We start from the raw sequence: 22483 nt of genomic DNA, 5'->3' as shown, positions 1-22483 counted from the left end.
TAAAAATTACCGAACATAAACGACGTACGGCGTGCCTACTAGATTCTCTGACGTAGCAAGATGTAATTGGTATTTGTTTCCAACTGTGTACCCTTCTGTACTGGAGAAAAAGTTTTAACCTCCTAATTCAGACCACCGGCCTTTCAATTCAATTTCGCTGCAGACTCCCCGGTCTTCGCCGTCTCTCTCTCTCTGTGGTTACAAAAACGACTGCGTTTTTGTTTATGAGAAAACAGAATGGGGAAACAGAAAGGAGATGGAGGTAGAGCCAAGGCTCGTCCTTCAAGCAGCAGGTAATTTTTTTTAATTCGTTCTTCTCTGTTTCTCATTACGTATTAATTAATTAATTAATTACAGCAGTCGTGTACATTTATTTATTTTTATTTTATTTAATTGAAATTTTCAGTCTCGCTGCTTCGCTGCTGCCGTCGGCTTCAGCTGGTGTAGCCGTCGGATTCGGTGGCTACGTCGGTAGTTCCCGGCTCGAATCTACTCTATCTAGCGAAGAATCAAGCCCCTATTTGGTAAATCACTCTGTTTTCTCAAGTCCACTTTTGTGCAAGTTTTACATCATTGCTTCGTTTTATATCATGATTTTTTTTAATGCTTATACAGTCACAGTAATAGCTCCTAAGCAATAATATTGAATTACACATTCTTGTATTTTCATTATTATTAAAAAGTGATTCTTGTATACGAATGGCCTGGAGGCTTGGCCAGTGTTTAAGCAGTTTTCTTTGACTGGCCACCCAAGTCAAATCCTTGGGGAAGGTAGGGGGCAAATGTCACTTGGGCTTTGCCCACCCTCCTATCTTTTTTCGTAATATATAGATATGTGTGTGTGTATGCATACATATATATACACATACGTATATATGTGTGTGTGTGTGTGTGTGTGTGGACGCACGCACTAATGGCTAAAGTGCTTGCAAGACACCCAATTCTTTCTTGGCAGCGAATATTTATCACTCGCTCACTCATGCTTGGCAACTAGCGATTTTATTTCATAGCCATGTATATGCTCTCAAGCATATCTTGAATGTGCTAATTTGTAAAGGCCACGTTGAATTGTTCTGGTTAAATGATGTGTCTGTAGTTATGATTGTTCTCTTCTGGATAGCTTTGGGTAATTTTGATATTGGCGATGCAGGACATAGATAGCGAGGTGGCACAACATTTGAAGAGGCTTGCTAGGAAAGACCCTATCACCAAGGTAGTATTAATGTATAATCATTTTGTTTTATTACATGTGTAATGAATGAAGAAGCTTGTGATTTGGTGTAAAGGAACTATTTTGACAAACAAAAACAAGGAAAATCTCTCTGGGGAAAAATTTATTTTTTGTATCTGATAAGGCCAACCTCAGAGGAGGTCCCTATAAGTTTCCCATAATATGATGGACCCTGTGGGCACTGTGGCATTTGTTGTATAGTATCAAAATGTATGTTAACTCTAGATACTTTAGATTGGTTACTTGTTGAAATATAATTGGTGTAACTGTTTCAATTTGGTGATAATTTTTTGTGTGATGAATTTTCAACAGCTGAAGGCTTTGTCATCTCTGTCTGCTCTGCTTAAGGAAAAATCTGGAAAGGACATAGCACCAATCATTCCTCAATGGGTACGTTATTTTATTATATTTGCTAGTATGTGCATATGTATAAAAGAAGAGTATAGTTATATTTAGTGGTTATAAATAAACACCAATTAAGGTACCTAAAGTACAAAAGAAAGTTTGTATGTGACCATTTTGTTTTGTGCTTGTATGTTCATCCGTGTGAGACTTTAAGATAGAGAGAAGCATCTTACTTTGTACTATTTAGTGGTCATGGTGAAACCCTATTCGAGTACTTGAAGGTACAAAGGGAAATGTCTAATTTAATTGGATTCAGGGGTTGTAAGGATTGTTTCAACAAGTTACCTAAGATTTTGGGACTGATCTATGCTGAAATGAAAGAAACATTGTTTAAGGTACTTAAACTTAATTGTGGGTACCAAAGGAATGCATATAAAAAGAGAGAGGAAGGGAGCAGCTTTGAATTTCACTTTACTCGGGAGTCATAGATGTATGTTATTGTTGATTGCAAGATTGAAGGAGTTCTCTGTGTTTTGAGTTTGACATGCATAGAAGCATTTAACTGTGCATGAATTTTAGGCCTTTAGATTTTTAATCATATTTAATCTTTTAGTTTCTCTCTGTGTCTTTTTTTTTTAAATTTACTGTGCTCATCTTCTTGAGCTCTTTTTTTAATTATTTTTTTTAATCTTTGGTACAAGAATTATATATGAAATAGAGAACAGAGGAGACAATTTGGCTTGAGTTGAGACCTATAACACATTCATCAATCTGTGTCTGCTAATATCTCCAAAAGTTTGTTTTTAAAAGTTGTTTTACTGCGCTTGGATTGGTTAGCAATTATTAGACCTAGATGGACCATTACTTTGAGTGTTTGATATAACGAATACATATTGAAAAACTATACTGAACTATAGTTTCTGCAGGCAGTAGAAATATGCTTAATTAAGTTCAATTCTACTTTGGTAAATTGGGTGTTGCTTTATATTTGGTATATTGCTCTTTTTGTGTAGGCATTTGAATACAAAAGGCTGTTGCTGGATTATAGTAGAGAGGTTCGGCGAGCCACTCATGAGATGATGACTAGTCTTGTCATCACAGTTGGGTATGATGGATTCTTGATTTACAGCTATCTTCTCCTTTACTTCTGTTTGATACAACTTATCTGAAAATCTTGGAAACTTCATTTGCTTTGGTTTTTAACTTAAAAAATGTCACATCCTATGACCTAGTGCTTGTTTTGCTTCCGGGAAGTTAGCTTGATAAGTAAGCTTTACACTGAAAAATAAAAGATCAGGGGTAACTGTGTGTTTTCTTTGGGGATTATATGTTTCTTGAATCTTTTTGGAGCCATGGAGCCTCATCATAGGTTACTACTCCTCCCTACTATTAGTCATTTTTATTGAGATATGCATTTATGTGGTTCCTTTTTATGTTAAATTTTAATTTGCCAATCACTACATTCCTCTTTTCTAAGAATCTACATCTGGTAAGGAGATTAATTTATCCACTGCAAGGGTGGAGTGCTTTAAGTGATATGAGACTATTTGTGAGCTATGTAGTGGGCTCGAGAGTGAAATAAAACTGTTGCCTTCTACATGTGGGCACCTATGAGATTCTGTATAACCCTGGTCCACTTGCCTCATTTTTTATTCATATGCTTCAAAATTTTTTGAATGTCTGTTGTATTGGCATGTGCAAGTTTATCTTCAACAATCTTCTGTTGAGTTCAATGCAGATTATTTCTTTGTTTGATTTATTGTGTGATTTATGCTGAGAATTTGCTTACAAAATCACTTGTATGCACTCAGGAGAGATTTGGCTCCGCATCTGAAGTCTTTGATGGGTCCGTGGTGGTTTTCTCAGTTTGATTCAAATTCCGAAGTTTCTCAAGCTGCAAAGCGATCATTACAGGTATTTTTTAATCGCCCTTAATTTCCTCAGTTCTAAACTTGAGCAAACTGTTTCAGAAGCAAAGCGGTAAAATAAGTTGTGTATCAACTCAACGTGGAGGGTGTACAACATTCTTGAGCTAATTCTATATATCAAAACATTGTATTGGAACTGAACTTTCTGTTGAGGTGTCGATTGAAGCCGGTAAAAGAAATGAAAATTATAATGACTTAATACTTGTTTTAATTAATGGAAAAATAATGAGAATAATACTTCAGGTTTTAGACGTACATTATCGTAGTATTCTAGGAGGAAATATGCTCCTGTTAATACCTGGGACATTATCCCATCTCTTAGCTTGCTCTGAGCTCCCAGATTTTATGAAATTGGGCCATTTGCCCATTTTAACCCCTGAAAAATTTGCGGCAGTTCTTATCATTTAAGCAATACAGTCGTGAGGCAACCTTTGCATCCTTATCATTTAATTCTTATGATGACTGATCAAGCACGGACATTTTCTCTGTCAAAACAATTGGTGTTGGACAACATGGAATTTTCTATACCTGCCAATAGTTTCTGGAACTGCTGGATAGAGATTCGCTTCTTTTGATGACTTGTTGGACAACACAAAATTTTCTATACCTACCAATAGTTTCTGGAACTGCTGGATATAGAGTTTCACTTCTTTTGATGACTTGATCAAATTATGATTTTTTATTTTTGCTTATCCTGTGTGGGTAATGATCAATTTACAGATAATTTTGATGTTTATCAAAAAAATTTTAATGTTCTTAGACATGATATTGGAAAGTATCTTCAATTTAACTTCTATTCTCGTATCAGAAAAGCTATCTGTGTATCCCCCAATTTTGGGCTTTACCGCTTTAGTTTTATTTCGTCTCATTCCTTGGCCGTTTTCAACAGGCAGCCTTTCCTGCCCAGGAAAAGAGATTAGATGCTTTGCTTATATGCGCAACTGAGGTATTCATATATTTGGAAGAAAACCTCAAGCTTACACCTCAAAATCTGTCTGATAAAGCCATTGCCTTGGACGAGTTGGAAGAGATGCACCAGCAGGTGTGGATCGCGGGCACCATTTGACATTTGGAATTCATTTTCTGTTTTCATGATTTAAGTGTGAACATAAATTAATATTAGTCGACCCTACCATTCAAGGAAAGTCTTGTTTAGGGTTCTTACTTATTAGTTATCAGTAACGACTTCTCTAAATGTTTTAAACAAAATATGGAGAGCTACTATTCATTTCTTTCAGCATCATTGTAATTGTGTTGCTACATTCTCCATTTGTTGTAATGTAATTTGTCCTATCATTTGATCTAGTCCTGAGTTTGACTTAATTTGCTTGGAGTGCAGGTGATATCTTCATCATTGCTGGCATTGGCAACACTTCTTGATGTTTTAGTTTGTGAACACTTTGGAAGACCTGGTTTTGAGAACATAACTGCTGAACCAAAACATGCATCTAAGGCTAGGGCAATTGCTGTTTCTTTCTCGGAAAAGTTGTTCTCAGATCATAAATACTTTCTGGACTTTCTGAAATCTCAAAGTGTTTCTATACGATCAGCTACTTATTCAGTGTTAAAGAGTTATATTAAAAACATTCCACATGTGTTTAATGAAGGAAATTTGAAAATGATTGCGACTGCAATTCTTGGTGCTTTCCAGGAAAAGGATCCTGTTTGTCATTCTTCAATGTGGGATGCGATATTATTACTTTCAAAGCGATTCCCAGACTGTTGGACGGTGTTGAATGCTCAGAAAACTATACTGAATCGGTTTTGGCATTTTCTTAAAAATGGTTGTTTTGGATCTCAGCAGGTTTCTTATCCTGCTTTGGTTCTGTTTTTAGATGTTGTGCCTCCTAAAGCAGTGGCTGCAGATAAATTCTTTCAAGATTTTTTTAATAGCTTGTGGGCTGGAAGGAACGAGCCACATTCCTCAAATTCAGATCATAAAGCATTTTTCCGGGCATTCAAAGAATGTTTTCTTTGGGGATTACTTAATGCATCCAGGTGTGATTTTGTTGAACAGCTTTCCCTCTATATACCGCTGCATCTAGTTGCCCATATACTTGCAGTATGTATATGCATTTAGTTATGATTGCTTTGTTCTGTGCTATGCTAGATATTTTGATGGTGTTGACTCCATTTTTCATTTTCGAGTGGCTCTTGTTGACGATATTCTTTTGAAGCTTCTGTGGCAAGATTACCTGTTCTTTGGTTGCTCAAAAGGTCAGAACAGCCAAGTCTCAAGAATGTCTAAGAATCCACCTGAGGATGGCAATCTACCTTCCAACGTGAAGAAATCAGACACACTGAATATGAAGTATCCTAAGAGTTATTTCCAAGAATTGGGAAAATGCATCGTTGAAATTCTCTCGGGCATATACTTGCTGGAACATGATCTGCTCTCCTCCTTCTGTACAACATTCCATGAGACTTGCTTGCAGGTGGTTCAGCAAAAAGAAAACTTAGGTTTATTTAGTGAAGAGCAGATCATTAAATTTCTGTCTTTACTGGAGCAACATGCAATTCAGAAAGGTGAAGATTGGCCTTTGGTTTATTTAGTGGGACCAATGTTGGCCAAAGCTTTCCCAATGATAAAATCTCTGGTAAGTATGTATTTCCCTTAATAATTTGCCCATGATGTTCATAAATACATGTATGCTGACTGTTATTACACCAAGCATACTATTACTTGTTTGGGTTCTGTTGAAATGTCTTTAGTGTTCCCATCTAACAGAATCCTAAACAGAGACTTTTGCTTTCAGCCTCTGCGCATGGTTAGGTTGGCCTGGGAGTGTACTTTATTATATAAGTTTTTCCGAAGACAGAGTCGTTAAGCCTAATGTCCTCCCTTCCATTCTAATAGGAACCTTGAGGCATTTTTTGTTTTTGAGAGAATGAAGCATGTAGAATAGCTTGTGTCATGAATCAAAATCCTCTGGTAGTTTTCTTCTTGGTTCTCTTCGGGGTATTGGATATGAGATACTATTATACTTTTTTAGGGATGTCCTTTTGCATATTTTCAAATGCATTTTTCTGATGTGCTCTTATTTATTATTTATTCTCCTTTTATCTTTTACATTAGGATTCTGTAAATGGTATAAGACTTTTATCAGTTTCGATATCAGTATTTGGACCACGCAAGATTGTTCGCGAACTCTTTATTACTGATGATGGGGATCAGATGGTGGATTCAGGGTCTTTTCTGCAAGTGTTTAAGGAAACATTTGTGCCTTGGTGCCTGGATGGCTATAATCATTCCATGAGCTCTCGATTGGATCTTTTGCTTACGTTGCTTGATGAAGAATGTTTTCTTGACCAATGGTGTGCTGTAATGTCATATGCAGCTAATGTAAAGCATTCTGGGGTTGAGCCTGGCTCCTTAGAGCCCAGCCATGTACTTGTACTAGCAATGCTCTTGGAGAAGTTAAGAGATAAAATTACTAAACTGAAGGTGGGAGAACATTCCACAAATTGGCAAGGTTCCCACCTGGATCATTTGCATCATGAGCTTCTGGATTCTATTGCTGTTGCTGTTGCCTGTTCATTTCCTCCTTTTGGCACTTCTGATGCGCGGTTAATGCGGTATGTTAATAAAGAGTCTAGATATGAAAATTTGAACATGTAGGTTTGAGTGCTGGAACTGACCTCCAACTCTGGTTTGATTTGATCAATATTCTTTCGACATTAAATATTAGAAACGTAGTAACATCAGGAATTACCTAAGTGATATTAAATTCATTCTAATTCTTGTTCCTCCATGACGTGGTATCATGTGCAAATCTTATTGAAGAACTTTAATCAACCTCATCAACCCTTATTTTTGATTGGTTTCAGATGCCAATGTGGTGCAATTATATACCTTGAGAATACATGATATAAAACTAGCTCATCACAGATTTTATCCAACATGCAAGTACTTGTCCAGCACATTGCATCCTAGGAAATACTAGTTCTACATTCATAATACAATGACGAAAGATTTTATCCTATGTTAACAAACCCCTTCTTTGTGAAGTGCTCTTGTTCTATCCATAGAAGATGCTTAAGCTGTATTAAAATGACAAGGTGTATGTATTTTGGGGCCAGTGATTATTGTTTTTTTCTTTTTCTTTTTTTCATATGAGGGCATCTTAATTGTGTTATTTAAGCTCATAAATATATAGTTGCTCATTTGAGTTCTTTCTTCTCTTTTTATGTTTTTTATACTTGCACGCAAGTCTTATTTTGTCTTAACTGCAGAGCTCTTCTTGGTGGCTCAACTGAAGGCAATCAAGTTTCTTTTGTGTCTACAAACATATTGATAATGATATTTAAGGAGCTTCTTAAAAAATTAGTCCCATTTCTTGGGGAATCCTCTTTCACTTGGGTTAGAGATGCAAGTTCTTTATTAACTTCTGAAGCAAAAGATTTCAGGTTTGAAATTGGAAAATCTGTAAATGTGATTGAGATGGCACAGTTTGCATTGGACATGCTTGATGGTAGCTTCTTCTGCTTAAAGAGAATTGATGATGAAAGTAGCCTTCTTTCAAGTATTTCAGCTGCTCTATTTATCATTGACTGGGAGTATAGCATGGCTACAGTGTTAGATGACACACTTGATGATGAATCCATGAAGAAAATCAATGCGCGGTTGAATGTTTGCAAATCCGTGCACGTTTTTCGTTCCAAGATAAACAATGGATTCTGGAGAAGTCTCAACATTGACAATCGGAAGAAATTGTGGAGTATCTTGATTCGCTCCGTCACAAATGCCATTTTCAAGGAACATAATATGAAGAGTGATAAACTTGTATCTTTGTGCTACTCGTGGATGGTTGAAATACTGGAGTATCTTAGTCAGAATCCATATGAGGAACAAAATCTGTTAGACCAGCTTCTGAGCGGGGATGCCACATGGCCTTTGTGGATCAATCCCAATTTAAGCACCCCAAAGGAATCGGATGCCTTAAATACTCCAAATGAGTCGCTTAATATACATGTGAGTAGACATTTTCATTTATTTATTGTGGTTTTTTTTTTTTGGGGTTGTGCTATTACTTTTTTGTTTGCTTTTACATGTCTGTTTAAGAATTTTGCAAATTCAGCATGAAGATCTGGGGAAATAGGAATTTTGGACATATTTCAGGGAACAACGTTAGGATGCATAATATGGAATAATGTTTTGGTAGTATGTGGGGATGGAACTGTTAGTATTGACATAGCCTTATCTTTATGTGCCCAATGAACTAGGGTACCATGTGCTCTAGTTCCATTTCCTTTGTGCCTTTTTTTATGATACCTCTTCTTTTGCTCAACATTCTTGGCTGTAATGACAGATGATTTCGTCTCTAATCTTAGTTCTTCAACCTATGGAAATCTTCTTATGCTCAACCTCTTCCAGATTTTGAACTTTTCAACTGTGTGTGTGCAGTTTTAGCTGTTGTAAAAGCTGTATGTGCGTTGCTAAGTCATGATTCTAGGTCATCTGGTTGCTTTACAATCTTTAAGTGTCAATTATTTCATAATTAGTTGTCAACCTCCATTTGTATACTTTTCCTGAAAAAAAGACATTGTGCTTATCCATAATGCTAATCCAGTGCAGCTAAGAAAACAAAATTTCTGGTGTTAGTGGTTGTAAACTAAAAAGATACTCTGATAATGAATATCCCAAAAAAGAAAAAAAAGAAAAAAGGATTGATTTTATTGTATCTGGGGGCTAGGAAGTCAATGTAAGTGAAGAGTACCACACTTTAGGTGAGTAATTTTGTTTACTTTACCATCCCAAGTTTGTATTGAGGAATAGAGTGATATACTAAGTTACAGTGACACTCGGTAAGACTAGTGTGGTATGAGAACATGAGCCATCCCCTGAGAAGCACACCATTAAAAATCTGTATGCTTTACTACTCTTTAGGAAACAGTATTCGAGCTTTTCTCTGTCCTTAGACCGGTACCTGTACCCGTGAAAGAGGATATAGTTGAATCAATTCAGTACTAATTGAATTTGTCACATAACTGGATTTAGCAGCTGACATGTTTCAAAAATATAATCATGAGCAGGTATCTGGGCATCACAGGTTTGTTTCTTTAATTGATAAGATTATCTCAAAAGCTGGGCTTCAAAAAGTTGTTGCTGGTCATGTTACGCATGCTTGTCCATCTCCGCCTGAGGAAACAATTAGTGAGGTTCCTTCTAGAGCCTGGCTTGCTGCTGAAGTATTATGCACATGGAAATGGCCGGGAGGCAATGCCCTAGATTCATTCTTACCTTTGCTGTGTTCGCATGCCAAGAGTAGAAATTTAGCATCTCAGCAAAACTTTTTAGATTCCATTTTTGACATTTTACTTGATGGTGCTCTTGTTCATGGAGGAAACAGTTCACAGAGTTTGTTTGATATATGGCCTCCTTTAGATGATAAAGTGGAGCTTATTGAAGAACACTTCCTGAGAGCTCTTGTATCTTTGCTTGTCACTTTGTTAAAAAATGATATATGGGAAAGAGACAAAGCTATGATTCTGTTTGATCTGCTTGTAAATAAACTTTTTGTTGGTGAAGCAATCAATAAGAATTGTTTGAGAATTCTTCCTCCAATTATTACTGTCCTTGTACGAACATTAAGCTATAGAAGCGTTGGTTCCAACGAATATGGTAGAGGTGTTGACTCAGATACTTCTGAAGGAAATCAAGTGCAGGATACAATTAGGGGTTGGCTCCAGCGAACGCTATTGTTCCCACCTTTAGTTACATGGCAATCTGGAGAAGGTAAAGCATGCTGTTTTCAATTTATTCAAATAAGTAATAGTCTGGTTCTGCTCACTTGTCTATTTTTTTGGTGGTACGCTGCACTGTCTGACTTTACATGACCCTGAGAGAGACCGAACGAAGCATTGTGTCTCTATAACTATGATTAACCCTTTTTTTCCCCAACTTGCTATACAGGACATTAGAGTTTGTACTAACTATTCATTTCACTCAAATCTGGCATTTCCTCTTTGATCAGCCATATTGATGCTATCATTTTATTTCTTGCAGATATGGAAGAATGGTTTCAGTTGGTTATTTCTTGCTATCCTCTAAGTGCAACAGGGGGAGCAGAACTGTTTAAGCTGGAGAGGAATATCAGTCATGACGAGAGAACACTGTTGCTTGATTTGTTTCGGAAGCAGAGGCATGGAGGCGGTATAGCCAATCAGCTGCCAGTGGTGCAGGTGTTGCTATCACAGCTAATGGTAATTTCAGTTGGCTATTGCTGGAAGGAATTTAATGAAGATGATTGGTCCTTTGTGTTCTCAAACTTGAGTAGTTGGATTCAATCAGCAGTTGTGATCATGGAAGAGGCTGCTGAAAATGTGAACGATGCTATTGCTGATAGCTCTTCTTCTAATAATTTGGATGACATTATTGAGAAGCTTGAAAAAATTGTTTTTATTTCAGACCCTTCTCCTATAAATAATGCGAGAAATGCGATTTTATCATTTTCTCTGTGCCATAATATTTTGCTATGTCATGGAGCTGAAGACTCAGATAATTCCAACCCCTTGAGAACAGAAAGATGGGACCGTGTTAGAAACCGGATTGCAGAAGGTATTCTTCGCTTATTTTTCTGCACTGGCATTTGTGAGGCTATTGCAAGTTCCTATGGTCTTGAAAGTGCATTGGTTATTGCGTCATCACGGCTTGACCATTTTTGTTTCTGGGAGTTGGTGGCATCAAGTGTTGTTAACTCATCTCCTCATGTTAAAGACAGAGCAGTGAAGTCAGTTGAGTTTTGGGGGTTACGCAAAGGGCCTATAAGTGCTTTATATGCTATTTTGTTTTCTTCTAAACCAATTGCACCATTGCAGTATGCTGCTTTTGTTGTTTTGTCAGCTGATCCTGTTTCTCAGTTGGCTATATTTCGTGAGGATTCTGTATCTTCTTTGGGTGCTGATTCTGGCGTTGACCAGGACATGAACTGTCTTGATTTGTCATCAGAAAATGTGCATCTGCAGGGTGAAATCTCTTGCATGATTGAGAAGTTACCCTTCCAGGTTGTTGAAATGGATTTGACAGCCCAAGAATGGGTAAATTTGCTTTTACCACAGTGAACCTATTTATCTCATTTGAAATTTTGGTTAATGGATTCCCCCCCCCCCAAACCAAAAAAAAAAAAAACTCATGTTATCTATGGACTGATGTAATTGTCTCTAATCCACAGGTTAACGTATTCCTTGCATGGTCTTTGTTGCTATCTCACTTATCATCTTTACCATCATTAACATCGCAAAGGGAGAGATTGGTCCAGTATATTCTAGATTCAGCTAATACAGTGATATTTGATTGCATTTTCCAGCATATTCCTTTGGAATTGTGCGAGATGCAAGACCTGAAAAAGAAAGATGGGGATCTTCCTGCTGAGGTATCAGCAGCTGCAACTGCAGCAAAGCATGCTATCACGACAGGGTCATTATTGTTTCCTGTGGAATCACTTTGGCCTGTTGACCCTGTGAAACTGGCTTCACTTGCTGGAGCAATCTATGGTTTGATGCTTTGTGTTCTTCCTGCTTATGTTCGAGGGTGGTTTAGTGACTTACGTGACCGGTCCATTTCATCTTTGGTTGAGTCCTTCACACGAGTGTGGTGCAGCCCTCCTCTAATTGCAAATGAACTATCTCAGGTGTTCTATATAGCTCAATAAAATGTCTAATTTCTAGTCATGCGAAGTTCTTATATTATGCAAACCTCAAGCCATATGAGTATAAGTGATCATAGAATTCATCCAAGTTTCAGCAGCTTATTATAAAAAATAATAGTTTTAATAATAATATTAATAATTATTTCATAAAAAAATAATATTAATGATAAAGTTTAAGCTTATATATGATTCTAATTTATTCTAAAGAATTAATTGTAATGACTTTCTAGGGAATGGTAAATTTTTAGTAAATTTCTTTTGGGTTTCTCATTGTTGTATGTGTAGGGACATGGTTGGGAAGATTAATTGTTGTCAGATTCCTTATCTGATATTCTTTTGACTAGTCACCTGAAGACTGTTTTCTAAAATTCAGTGATTGACTTGACTTTCTGAAAAAGGAAATGGAGAGTGGGACATTACTGATTTTATGAGTTTAACCTATTGATCTGGCAGACCTCTGACTTAATTCCATTCTATTGCAGATAAAGAAGGCCAATATTGCTGATGAGAATTTTTCACTTACCGTAAGCAAATCAGCAAATGAGGTTGTTGCCACATACACAAAGGATGAGACGAAAATGGATCTTATTATCCGTCTTCCTGCATCCTACCCATTACGTCCTGTTGATGTTGAATGTATGAGGAGCCTAGGGATTAGTGAAGTGAAGCAGAGGAAGTGGTTGATGTCAATGATGTTGTTTGTTCGTAATCAGGTACTTACTCTGGCTTCATACTCTGTGTACTGTTCTTTTTACTTCTTCATGCAATGGATGTGAGATCCTCTGATCATGGTTATATACATGGAGTTATGATCCACCATCGTGGCCGTTGGACAAAAAGAGAAGCTTAAAGAATGACAAAACGATCAATTAATTGGCATGGAAATGATTATATTTAAGAGGACATCTGTGGTTTGCAGATTATTAATTTTGCTCTACTTTTGATGCAGAATGGAGCTTTAGCTGAAGCAATACGGATATGGAAGCGCAACTTTGACAAGGAATTCGAAGGTGTTGAGGAGTGCCCAATTTGTTACAGTGTCATCCACACTGCCAACCATAGCCTTCCTCGTCTTGCTTGCAAGACGTGCAAACACAAGTTCCATTCAGCCTGCCTCTACAAGTGGTTCTCAACTTCTCACAAATCATCATGCCCATTGTGCCAATCTCCATTCTGACCTAGACATCAATTGTAGTTATTCGTGGATTTTGCTCCTCTGGTTGCAACCGACATCAACGTAAAAAGAAGTGACTACTGTAGAACAGAAGGATAGATTACAATGTTACATATGTCTCAAGTTTAAAATACTATTACTAGTGTGAAAGTCACAGATGCTGATTCGAGCTGGAACCAACTGTTAGAGCACAATACTGTAATCTCTCTCTGCCTCTTATCTGTCTCCAAAATATGAAATTTTTTAGTCCACAATTTAATTATTGTATTTTGTTGAGTGTGTGATTTTGAATTTTTTTCCAGGAGTGCAATTGCACCTGATGCAAGGCGAGCTACATAACAATATCCATTTTTGTTCCATGTAATGTTATTATATAAAATTTGTTTGGCTGATAAAAGTTGCTACCTGCAATTTCAGATCTTTTATATAATAATCTTGAGGGATTTTCAAGAAAATCGGAACTGTCTCCAAGTAAGTACATCCTTCACCTCAGATGTTGAATATTGGATATGAGATCATGAAACATGAATTTTTTCAAATTTCTATACTCCAGATTTTAATTCTTTTAACCGAATGTTCAGTTATTTCCGTAATGCTCATTGGTTTTGCCCTGAAATTTTGGTTTTTTGTTTTGAGTACCCAGAGTATAGGAGACTGAACATATTTTCTGAATTCAGTTAAATCGTATCAGATATTAATTATTGAAATAGTCGAAATTATGTATAATTAAGAATTGAAGAATATTTGTTCTTGGGGATGCTTGCGCGACAAATTATTCCGATTTATGAACCTTTAGTAGTAGGTGTTACGTCACGTAGACATTTGCTGCCTTTGGGTGAAAATTTTAACATGCATGTTACATGTTGTATTTGCCAACTAATTTTGTTGATGATTTTCTAATCGCCTGTATGATTGATCAAGCAGGTTTTACAGACATGCTGAGTGGGCGGGAGGAGATCCTATTTTGTAGTTTTAAAATATGAATAGAATAGAATACAGTTAAAGTGAGAAGATAGAAGTTCAGAGTTGTGTACGGAAGATTTATACTGTTCACCAAACGGAGGATTAGAAAGCTCTCTTTTTTCATTTGTTTCTTTATTTATGCATTTGCCTAAGTATCGCTGATTTCACAAAATTAAGCAGATTACTTGAATTAATTAATATAGGAAAAGTTCTCATCCCTTCAGAGTATGAATTGAAAACCCTTAATTTGATCGCTTCGTCAAACCCCATTTTGATCACAGATTATTTTAGAGCACTTTTAAATTTCTTAATATACATATTTATTTTCGCCATACTGTTCATCATGCCTTCAAATACAAGTTAAATACAGACCCTTGATAAAGGTCAAGAGTTCAAAAAATTTGTGGAAGTTCTTTCTGTTAACAAACATACGGTACATCAAAATCAATTAGAATTTCGCATAAGTATTCTCAAATTAGTATATTACTGAAACAAGGTATACAACTTACAAGCGCCAATAAGTAGTAAAGATTTAGACGCCCAGTTCAGTAACTTCAGTTGGGAATAAGCTTGCAATTAGATCATTACTCGAATAATAATATAGGGGTTTGAAACAACAAAACTGAGTAAAAGGTTGCGTGACTGCAGTATCATTATCAAAAATGTTAATAAAATGCTAATGAACAATGATCTCAACCAGACAATGTTACATAAAGATCAAAATTTTTTTGGGGAAAAATTTAAAAAAACAAAAGGAATACAAAATGGGAACTGATTTATGTATGGTACATCGGTTTTAAACAGCATCCCTCATGTCAATAAACAATGATCTCAACCAGATAATTAAACTGAATATGAGAATCCCTAAATGTCACTGATTTCATCAGTGTAAGAACTCAATCCACTAGTATTTTGAATCCGATGAAGCAGGAAGCTATGCGAACAAATATGCTATTGTCAGTGCATCAATGGAACTAACATCCTCATCTCTGCTCCATTCCCATTAGCTAAATAATACACTTTCTTCCAATTTTCCTCAGAAAATACCTCACGACTTACTAATCTTTGCCTGTCATAGACAGAAAACACAAATATCACTACATAGCTTTGGAAATTAATATTCTTCTTTTACTTGATTAATTGACAGGCACATAGTTCAGGTCCGAGTTACAGAATCAATAGCTTCAAAGAAGCCCTACTATTGTTGACAAAGCAGCTGAACAATTGTTAAGCTTGTGATCTGGAAAGTATTCAAACCTTTTTTGGTTAATCATCTTACTCAGTCCCCTTATGATCACAAGCAATAACATCCTTCCCTATTTTTTTAATAACATATTAAAATCTGAGAAAAGAAAGGAATTCAGCAAAAACACACTTTACCTAAATAATTCGGCTGCAAGGAAATTCACCCCCCAATTATTTTAGTACACAGAAATCCCTCCAAGTTCTGAACTGGGGACTACTGTCAGCCCCTACAACCTTGGTAGTCTGGAAACTCTGTGGGACAGAAATGTCCTAGGTAGGTGGACCTAAGAGATTTTTCTTGACCTATAGGTCTAATCCAACGGTCTTCTATTATTACTTGAATAAGCACAAAATCTTCATTCACGGTAAAATGTTCCTCCGAGAATGCAACCTTTTCCTTAGTTATGGTTATGAGAATAATTTAGCTCAGAAATATTAATCTTAAAGAAGCACAAAATTTTTCATTCATGGTATGAAATGCAGCTGCGAATGTTAAACCTTCTTTTTTGGATTATGAATATGCTAAAGGAAATCAGGTGGCATAATAATTTTATGTAAATTTAAAATCTGGAAATCCTGTAGATTATTACACATACCTAAGGTAGTAATGGCAAACAGTTGCTGCTTCATCTGGACTGTAGCGAGGCAAATTAATGCGGGCATCTACTGGAACATGTGGCAAGTCCTTGCGAAGCTTCCCCACTGCAGTTGAATGAGAGAAAGCGCCCACCATCATGTCATTATGCATCATAGACCTAAAAGCATTCACCTGCCAAGAAAAGCAAAGAATTAACATGGTTTACTACAAACAGATATGCTACAGAGATGAGATATTAATGCCCATTGAAAAGATTAAAGGCACATGGACAAAAGCCCATCCAGATGCCGAAGATTGAACCATCAGAACCTGATGACAAGCATTTCTGTCATAATTGTATTCAAAAGCATGCTCGACACCATAAGGAGGTTACCTTTTGGTAAAAGCATCCAGTCCATCAAAAGATATTTGAATTGTCGTAAGCCTTAGGATAAATTCAAAAAGGCAGATACAGAATTGCTTTAATTTTCCACAGATTATCATTTAATAGAAAGCAACCTTTTAGTCAATTTGCAGAGCAAAGAAAGAGTTGATACTAACCATTGCAAGTTCTCTGGCGTGCACGGGTCGGGTAGAGCGAATAGTTACTGGCTCTTCATATTCACTGAACGTAAACCAGTTATTATACTGGAGACAAGCAATGGCAACAAATGAGTGAAAGAGATAGCAGATAGTTGTAAACGTTTGCAGTCGAGCTCAAGAAGTTAGAACCAAAAAAGAAAAGAAACTGTTCAAAAAATTGAATATTCCCCCTGGGAAGAAAGGGTGATAAAAAATTAATTTGGCCCTCTACCTTTTAATAAATATAAATATAAATATAAATAAATAAATGAACTAGAACTGGTGCTCACTTGATCAATGGCAATAAGCACAGGGATATCTTTCACAAGTGATAACTCTTTCCTCAAACGAACTACAACGCCGACAGATGCATGCATTTGGTTGATTCCCATTTGAACCAAATCAAATAGAGTTGAACCTTCCGAGATTTCCTTGGAATCAACCCCTTTCAACAATCCAACACCGGCTCCTTCTCCCAGAGGAATAGGATCAAGTATTTGGCATGGTAATTCTCTCAAATGCGATTCATTATACTTGATGAAGTCCTGGAGAAAAAATTAACCCATAAGCCAATAAAAAGCATAGCATGGATGGGCGACACATCTAAAGAACATATAATTCCATTGTATATCTAAAAGATGAATCAAGCATGAAAGCATAAAAAGGTGGAATGGGTGTTCCCAAAATATTTCCACCATAAATGTAGGGACATGTATCTACCAACTTATAGTCAACAACTGTAATTTCACTGTTGACATTATGAGAATAATAGCTTTCTATGCTTAATGCCTCTCCCCCAGCCTCGTGTTGTCTGTCCAGCAGTAGCTTTCATAGAGAAACTTTAATGCTCAACAAAGAGTAAAGGAATTTTATACTTGGGAAAGAGGTATACTTGCCTTGAGGACATTTTCAGCCTGAAGAGGAGTATCCCAAAGACCAGTTTGTGGGTTTTTATAAAAATATCCTCCATGAGTCCACTCCCGTCCTCTAGGGACATATAACACGAGCCAACCTTCCTCGCGAGCCCAATGTACAAGCATTGCAAGTGTTATACTCTTTCCACAACAAAGAGGACCATCCAAGACAATTTGCTTCCTAATTTTTGGTCCTGAAAAAAACTGAAAACCAAAGTAAGGATATGTTTGGGATTTGAGGTGTTGTGGCTTTCTATTAACTCACAGATAATGTGGGATGAAATCGCTTATTGTCAAGCATGTGCAGGGGTGCGACTGACAAACATTAGCTGCTAAGTAAAAGCGGACATTTATTAAACAATTTGGCTGCAGCACTTTCAAAACTAAGTATTAGCTCAGCATTTAAAAGATACACTCGAAATGTATCATATGTCTCACATATTCAACCCCTCTAGGATAATTGCATCTACAGACTTTTCTGTGTCCCAATGTACGAGTAGCAATTAGCAAATGAGATTTAGTACTGTGTTTGAGATGAAAAAAAGCATTTAAAAAGCACAGAATTCCTTCATCAAAAACTAGTAAAAATGACAACTTCTGTTGAAAAAAAAATTTGACTAAACAAAATACTCTGGCTTTATTTCTCCATAAACCCTTCTTCCACACAAGCACGTGCACCATTACAACTAACTAAAATCTACAAAATCTCTAGTACAAACTAAATAATTGAAGGCACATAAAAGACGATAATTTAACTTGACAAAAATTAAAAATTAATTAATTAACTAATTAGTTGATTTACCGTTTGTTGATTGTAAGGAAGGATCAACAATTCGCCTGAAATGATCGCGAATATCCAAAAAGCTTTGCCTCACGAGCAATGCATACCGCATTGAGTCTTTAAATTCCGTCAACATCCCCGTCGGTAACCCCTCCGGTAACATGGCCTTAAGTTCGTCCTCGCTGAGCACATACAAACCAATCAACACGTGACACGCTTTCAACTGCTGAAAATTTAAAAATAAAAAAAGAAAAATCATTTTTTAATACCTGAATTTGAAATAAGTGCAGGCGTCTTTGCGCGTGAGCAGAGAGAGGGAAGTGGTTTTGGTGAAGAGAGGTCTGTGATTGGGGCCCACATCGAGGGAGGGGTTTCGATCGTCTTCGGCTAAACGGCGAGCGCGCGCCCTAACCGACTCCAAGTCATCGGCCGAGTCGGCTTGCGCCGCGGCGGCGGCGGATAAACTGTTGGCATCGGAGGATTTAGATTTGGATTTTGATGATTTCTTGTTATCATCTTGTTTCTTCTTGCTGGATTTTGTTTGTGTTTTTGTTGAGTAGAAGAATTGGTGATTGAGGATTGAGGTTGAGGTCAAAACGGTGTCGTTTCTCTGTTTGGAGAGTGCAGCAGCAGCTGCTGCTGCTCTAGAAATGAGCCTCAACATTGCTCTGCTCACTCACTCGCTCGTTTTGGTCTCTGCGCCTGCGACTGTGATGGCTTCCGTTTGGGGTTTGGCCTAGGCGCCGGGAGGGTTTATTGGTGTAAGATGTAATTTTAATTATAATTTGAGGGTATTATTGTAAGACAATTCTTTTCATGGATATGCTTTGAAGATATGGGCCGTGACCAACCCTTTTAAGGCGTAAACCCCAATAATGTGAGTGCCTAGGGGTGGGTATAAACCCATGGTTTATCCAAACCAAAACTAAATAAAATAATTTAGGTTGGATAAATTATGAAATGAGTTATTAGATTTTTATGAAAGAAATCATTTTACAATAGTTTTGGTATAGTTTACCTATGGGTTATGAATAAATTCAAGATAACATATTAATGAAAAATAAATTAAACAAAATAAAAGGCTAAATCAATATTTTAATAATAACTTTTTATTAAAATTATTATTATATAATAATTATACTACTAATAATAATTATTATTATTATATAGTAATTATACTACTACTAATTATTATTATATAATAATAATAGAAGTGTTGCACAGGGCAAATACACTTGCAATTGGTTGTACGGTACACTATTATATAACAATTTTTTACGGTCTCAACTTGAGTTAAAAGACTAAATTAACATTTTAATAAATTACTCAAACAATATTTTTATGAAATCCTCTAATATAATTTTATAATCCTATTTGTATTGTAACTTACTAAAATTAAAAATGTAATTAATTATAAGATTTTATCAAATAAATTATGATTCTATTGTTATTTTTTTAATTAAATTTAAACCTAATTAGATTTCATGTCCAATTTTTCTTACTGCATTTAAAATTTTGGCGCTTTTTCTAATTACAATAAATTTTAGATTTATTTCTCGGAAGATTTAAATTTATAAAATTAAATAATTTAATTTTGATGGATTGCTTTGATACTTGAGTTGAGATATTTTATCTTACTTTAATTTGTATTGACATTGTTAGCATTTATGTTGTAATATGGTTAATATTTAAGAACAAAGTTATTGTAAAATCCATTATTCATAATTTTTATCCACTACATTTTTTCGTATTCAAATATTAATTAATAATTATTATAATTTGATATAGTTAAATTTATTAAAATAAAAAATATTTTAATTATAAAATTTAAACCAAACCCAAATGAGTTGGTTTGGGTTGGGTTAAAAATATTTGGATTGGTTTGGGTTGAACCCAAAGTTTTATGATTTGGTTTGTATTGACTTAAAACCCAACCCAAACCAACTCATGTCCACTCCTAATGCCTAGAAATGAATACCAAAATTTCTAGGGTTATTTAGTTTAAGGATGGGAAAAGTCGCATGTAATGGGCTTGAGCCATTTTTCCCATTGGAGGCGGATACTGAGAAATTTTATACTCAATTTCTTATTAACGGAAGGGATGAGAAATTAATGAAATCACCAACCCTTTCTAGTTTCCTTTTTTTTATTTTTCTAGAATTTTTAGTGAATATATTTTAATAGTAACAATATGGATTTAAGTAATAAATATCTCAATATTTATAATATTAATATAAATAAGTGCTAAAATAAACATTTGAGTTAAGTTTACGACAATTAATTTATTCATAAACAAGAAATAGTTTTATTTTTGTAATGGATTACTGTTAATCAAGAGATATTATCATTTTTATGGATGTGTTTAAATTCGAAACTTACTTTTACTTAATTTCATAGATTATCTTGTAATGTTGATGACATTTAACTTAGTCTAATAGAAATCATTTTAATTAGTTTATTCTATTTTGATGTTTTTGTTTTGGTAATATGATTTTATGCGTTAATGATTTTATGCGTTAACTTTAATATAGTTAAACCAAGTTCAAAAAGTAAAAATATTAGTTATTTTGGGATTCTTGATTCCCTTTTATTATTCAAGGATCTCCATCCCCTCCCAACTCCCCCGCAATTAATTATAATGGGGACCGGGAAGGTACAAAGACAACAAGAAGAGTATCGGAGATAGGTACAGGGATGTCAATCCCTTTCCCTCTCCTCTTTATTGCTATTAGGGATGGGCATTTAGATCGGGTTGGCCGAAACGAAAAAAAAAACCCAAAATTCATCGCCATTAGTGGTGGACATTTAGATCAAGTTGACTCGAACCGATTGAACTTGAAATTTATTTTTGGGTTAGGTATGATTTAGATTGAAACTTTGAACTTGTTTAAGTTCAAAACTCAAAACTGATTGAGCGGTATTTGGTTCGAATTTAATCCAGACAGAATAGTCAACCCGGTTGAGTTAATTAAGTAAATTGGAAAAAAAGAGAAAAATTTAGAAACTCATATCCATCTAACTCTAACAGACTAGGTCACAGTCACACACTACCCACTTAGCCGCCCCCTTCTCCTCCTCCTCTTCTTCTTTTTCCTTTTCTTCTTTTTCTTTTTTTCTTCTTCTTCGTCTTCTTCTTCAAGTAATTTCAGCAATGAATCAACAGCCTGTCTATCGAGGAGGTAGTGAAGTGATATTGCACTAGGACTTGTGCATGTTATATATATATATATATATATCCAAGGCTAAGAATTGGTTTTACTGCCCTTCAACCAAATCGGGACTTACAACCAAATACTACCAAGGCACCAGAAGTAACACTCACCACACAAGTAAAATCTTAACTAAACTACAAGTCTTTATACCATAGAGTCTCTAAACTATATTACACTATCCTCCCCGTGGCTCTGATACCAGAAGGTAATAAATCTTAAAGAATGGATGTGTAATCATTCTTTAATCTTAAAGAATTGTAGGATTAAAACTAGATTATAGGTTCTTACCCATGGATTCTCTACTCTGTAGAGCATCATCCTTTTCCAACTCTTCTTCTGGAAGAACTAGTGATTCTAAGAATGTTGTGAATTCAGAAGAATTCATAATTGAAGACTTTGATAAAACAATTGATTGTTGGGAACTTCCAAAGATTTATAAAGAAATGATTTACAAAACAAAAAAGCTTGATTTTTTAAAGAATGATTATGTCATAAAAACTGAAGAACGTGACATAACTCTTTCAAAGCCTTTTGAAACAATTCACTTGTTTTCAGAACAATCTTTAAAAAATCTAAAAGAAAAGCATTTTAATTATGTTCACATTGGTTTAATTCAAGTTGGAATAAAACCATTGACTAAAAAAGGATTGAATACTTCAATCCTAGCTGTCCTTAGAGATGGAAGAGTCATCTCTTTTGATGATTCTTTACTTAGCAGTATTGAATCAAGCCTCTGTAAAGGACCCATTTCCTTTAGCTGTTATCCAAATATAACAGTTTCCCTTAAAGACAAAAACATTCTGAAAAGCATAATATTACAGATCAAGACCCATAACTATCACATGCTTGAAGGATCTGTACCGATTGCCCTAATTTTCAGAAT

General features: G+C 35.6%; 2 protein-coding genes across 7 annotated transcripts; one reads left to right on the top strand and one right to left on the bottom strand.

Moving 5' to 3' along the window:
* Window positions 1-14564, top strand: LOC18040876 (E3 ubiquitin-protein ligase listerin). Of its 3 annotated transcripts, none has more exons than XR_002905177.1 (18): window positions 1-293; window positions 407-524; window positions 1151-1213; window positions 1544-1621; window positions 2590-2681; window positions 3388-3490; window positions 4394-4546; window positions 4844-5502; window positions 5615-6101; window positions 6581-7080; window positions 7738-8476; window positions 9538-10240; window positions 10511-11541; window positions 11811-12134; window positions 12635-12865; window positions 13102-13524; window positions 13629-13797; window positions 14251-14564. XR_002905177.1 is itself a non-coding variant. In XM_024182975.1 (16 exons), exons 1-16 carry the CDS (start codon window positions 238-240, stop codon window positions 13327-13329), a joined length of 5700 nt encoding a protein of 1899 aa, XP_024038743.1. In that variant the 5' UTR covers window positions 1-237; the 3' UTR covers window positions 13330-13609. The 3 variants fall into 3 exon arrangements, 1 of the variants encoding a protein (XP_024038743.1); XR_002905176.1 differs by having other exon boundaries at window positions 11676-12134; XM_024182975.1 differs by lacking the exons at window positions 13629-13797; window positions 14251-14564 and having other exon boundaries at window positions 11676-12134; window positions 13102-13609.
* A 252-nt stretch (window positions 14565-14816) lies between these two features.
* On the bottom strand, window positions 14817-19217 carry LOC18040875 (28S ribosomal protein S29, mitochondrial). Of its 4 annotated transcripts, none has more exons than XM_006431908.2 (7): window positions 18658-19217; window positions 18410-18570; window positions 17590-17801; window positions 16984-17238; window positions 16673-16759; window positions 16131-16303; window positions 14817-15358 (listed from the first exon to the last, which is right to left on the bottom strand). In XM_006431908.2, exons 1-7 carry the CDS (start codon window positions 19050-19052, stop codon window positions 15247-15249), a joined length of 1395 nt encoding a protein of 464 aa, XP_006431971.1. In that variant the 5' UTR covers window positions 19053-19217; the 3' UTR covers window positions 14817-15246. The 4 variants fall into 4 exon arrangements, with proteins under 4 accessions (XP_006431971.1, XP_024040449.1, XP_024040450.1 ...); XM_024184681.1 differs by lacking the exon at window positions 14817-15358 and adding an exon at window positions 15848-15931; XM_024184682.1 differs by lacking the exon at window positions 14817-15358 and adding an exon at window positions 15852-15925.
* Window positions 19218-22483: the final 3266 nt, after the last annotated feature.

Source organism: Citrus clementina, unplaced genomic scaffold (genome assembly GCF_000493195.1).
Source record: "Citrus clementina cultivar Clemenules unplaced genomic scaffold, Citrus_clementina_v1.0 scaffold_5, whole genome shotgun sequence".
Taxonomy (NCBI): Eukaryota; Viridiplantae; Streptophyta; class Magnoliopsida; order Sapindales; family Rutaceae; genus Citrus; species Citrus x clementina.
The sequence above is the reverse complement of the archived record's forward strand: the minus strand, read 5'-3'. Positions and strand labels throughout refer to the sequence as shown.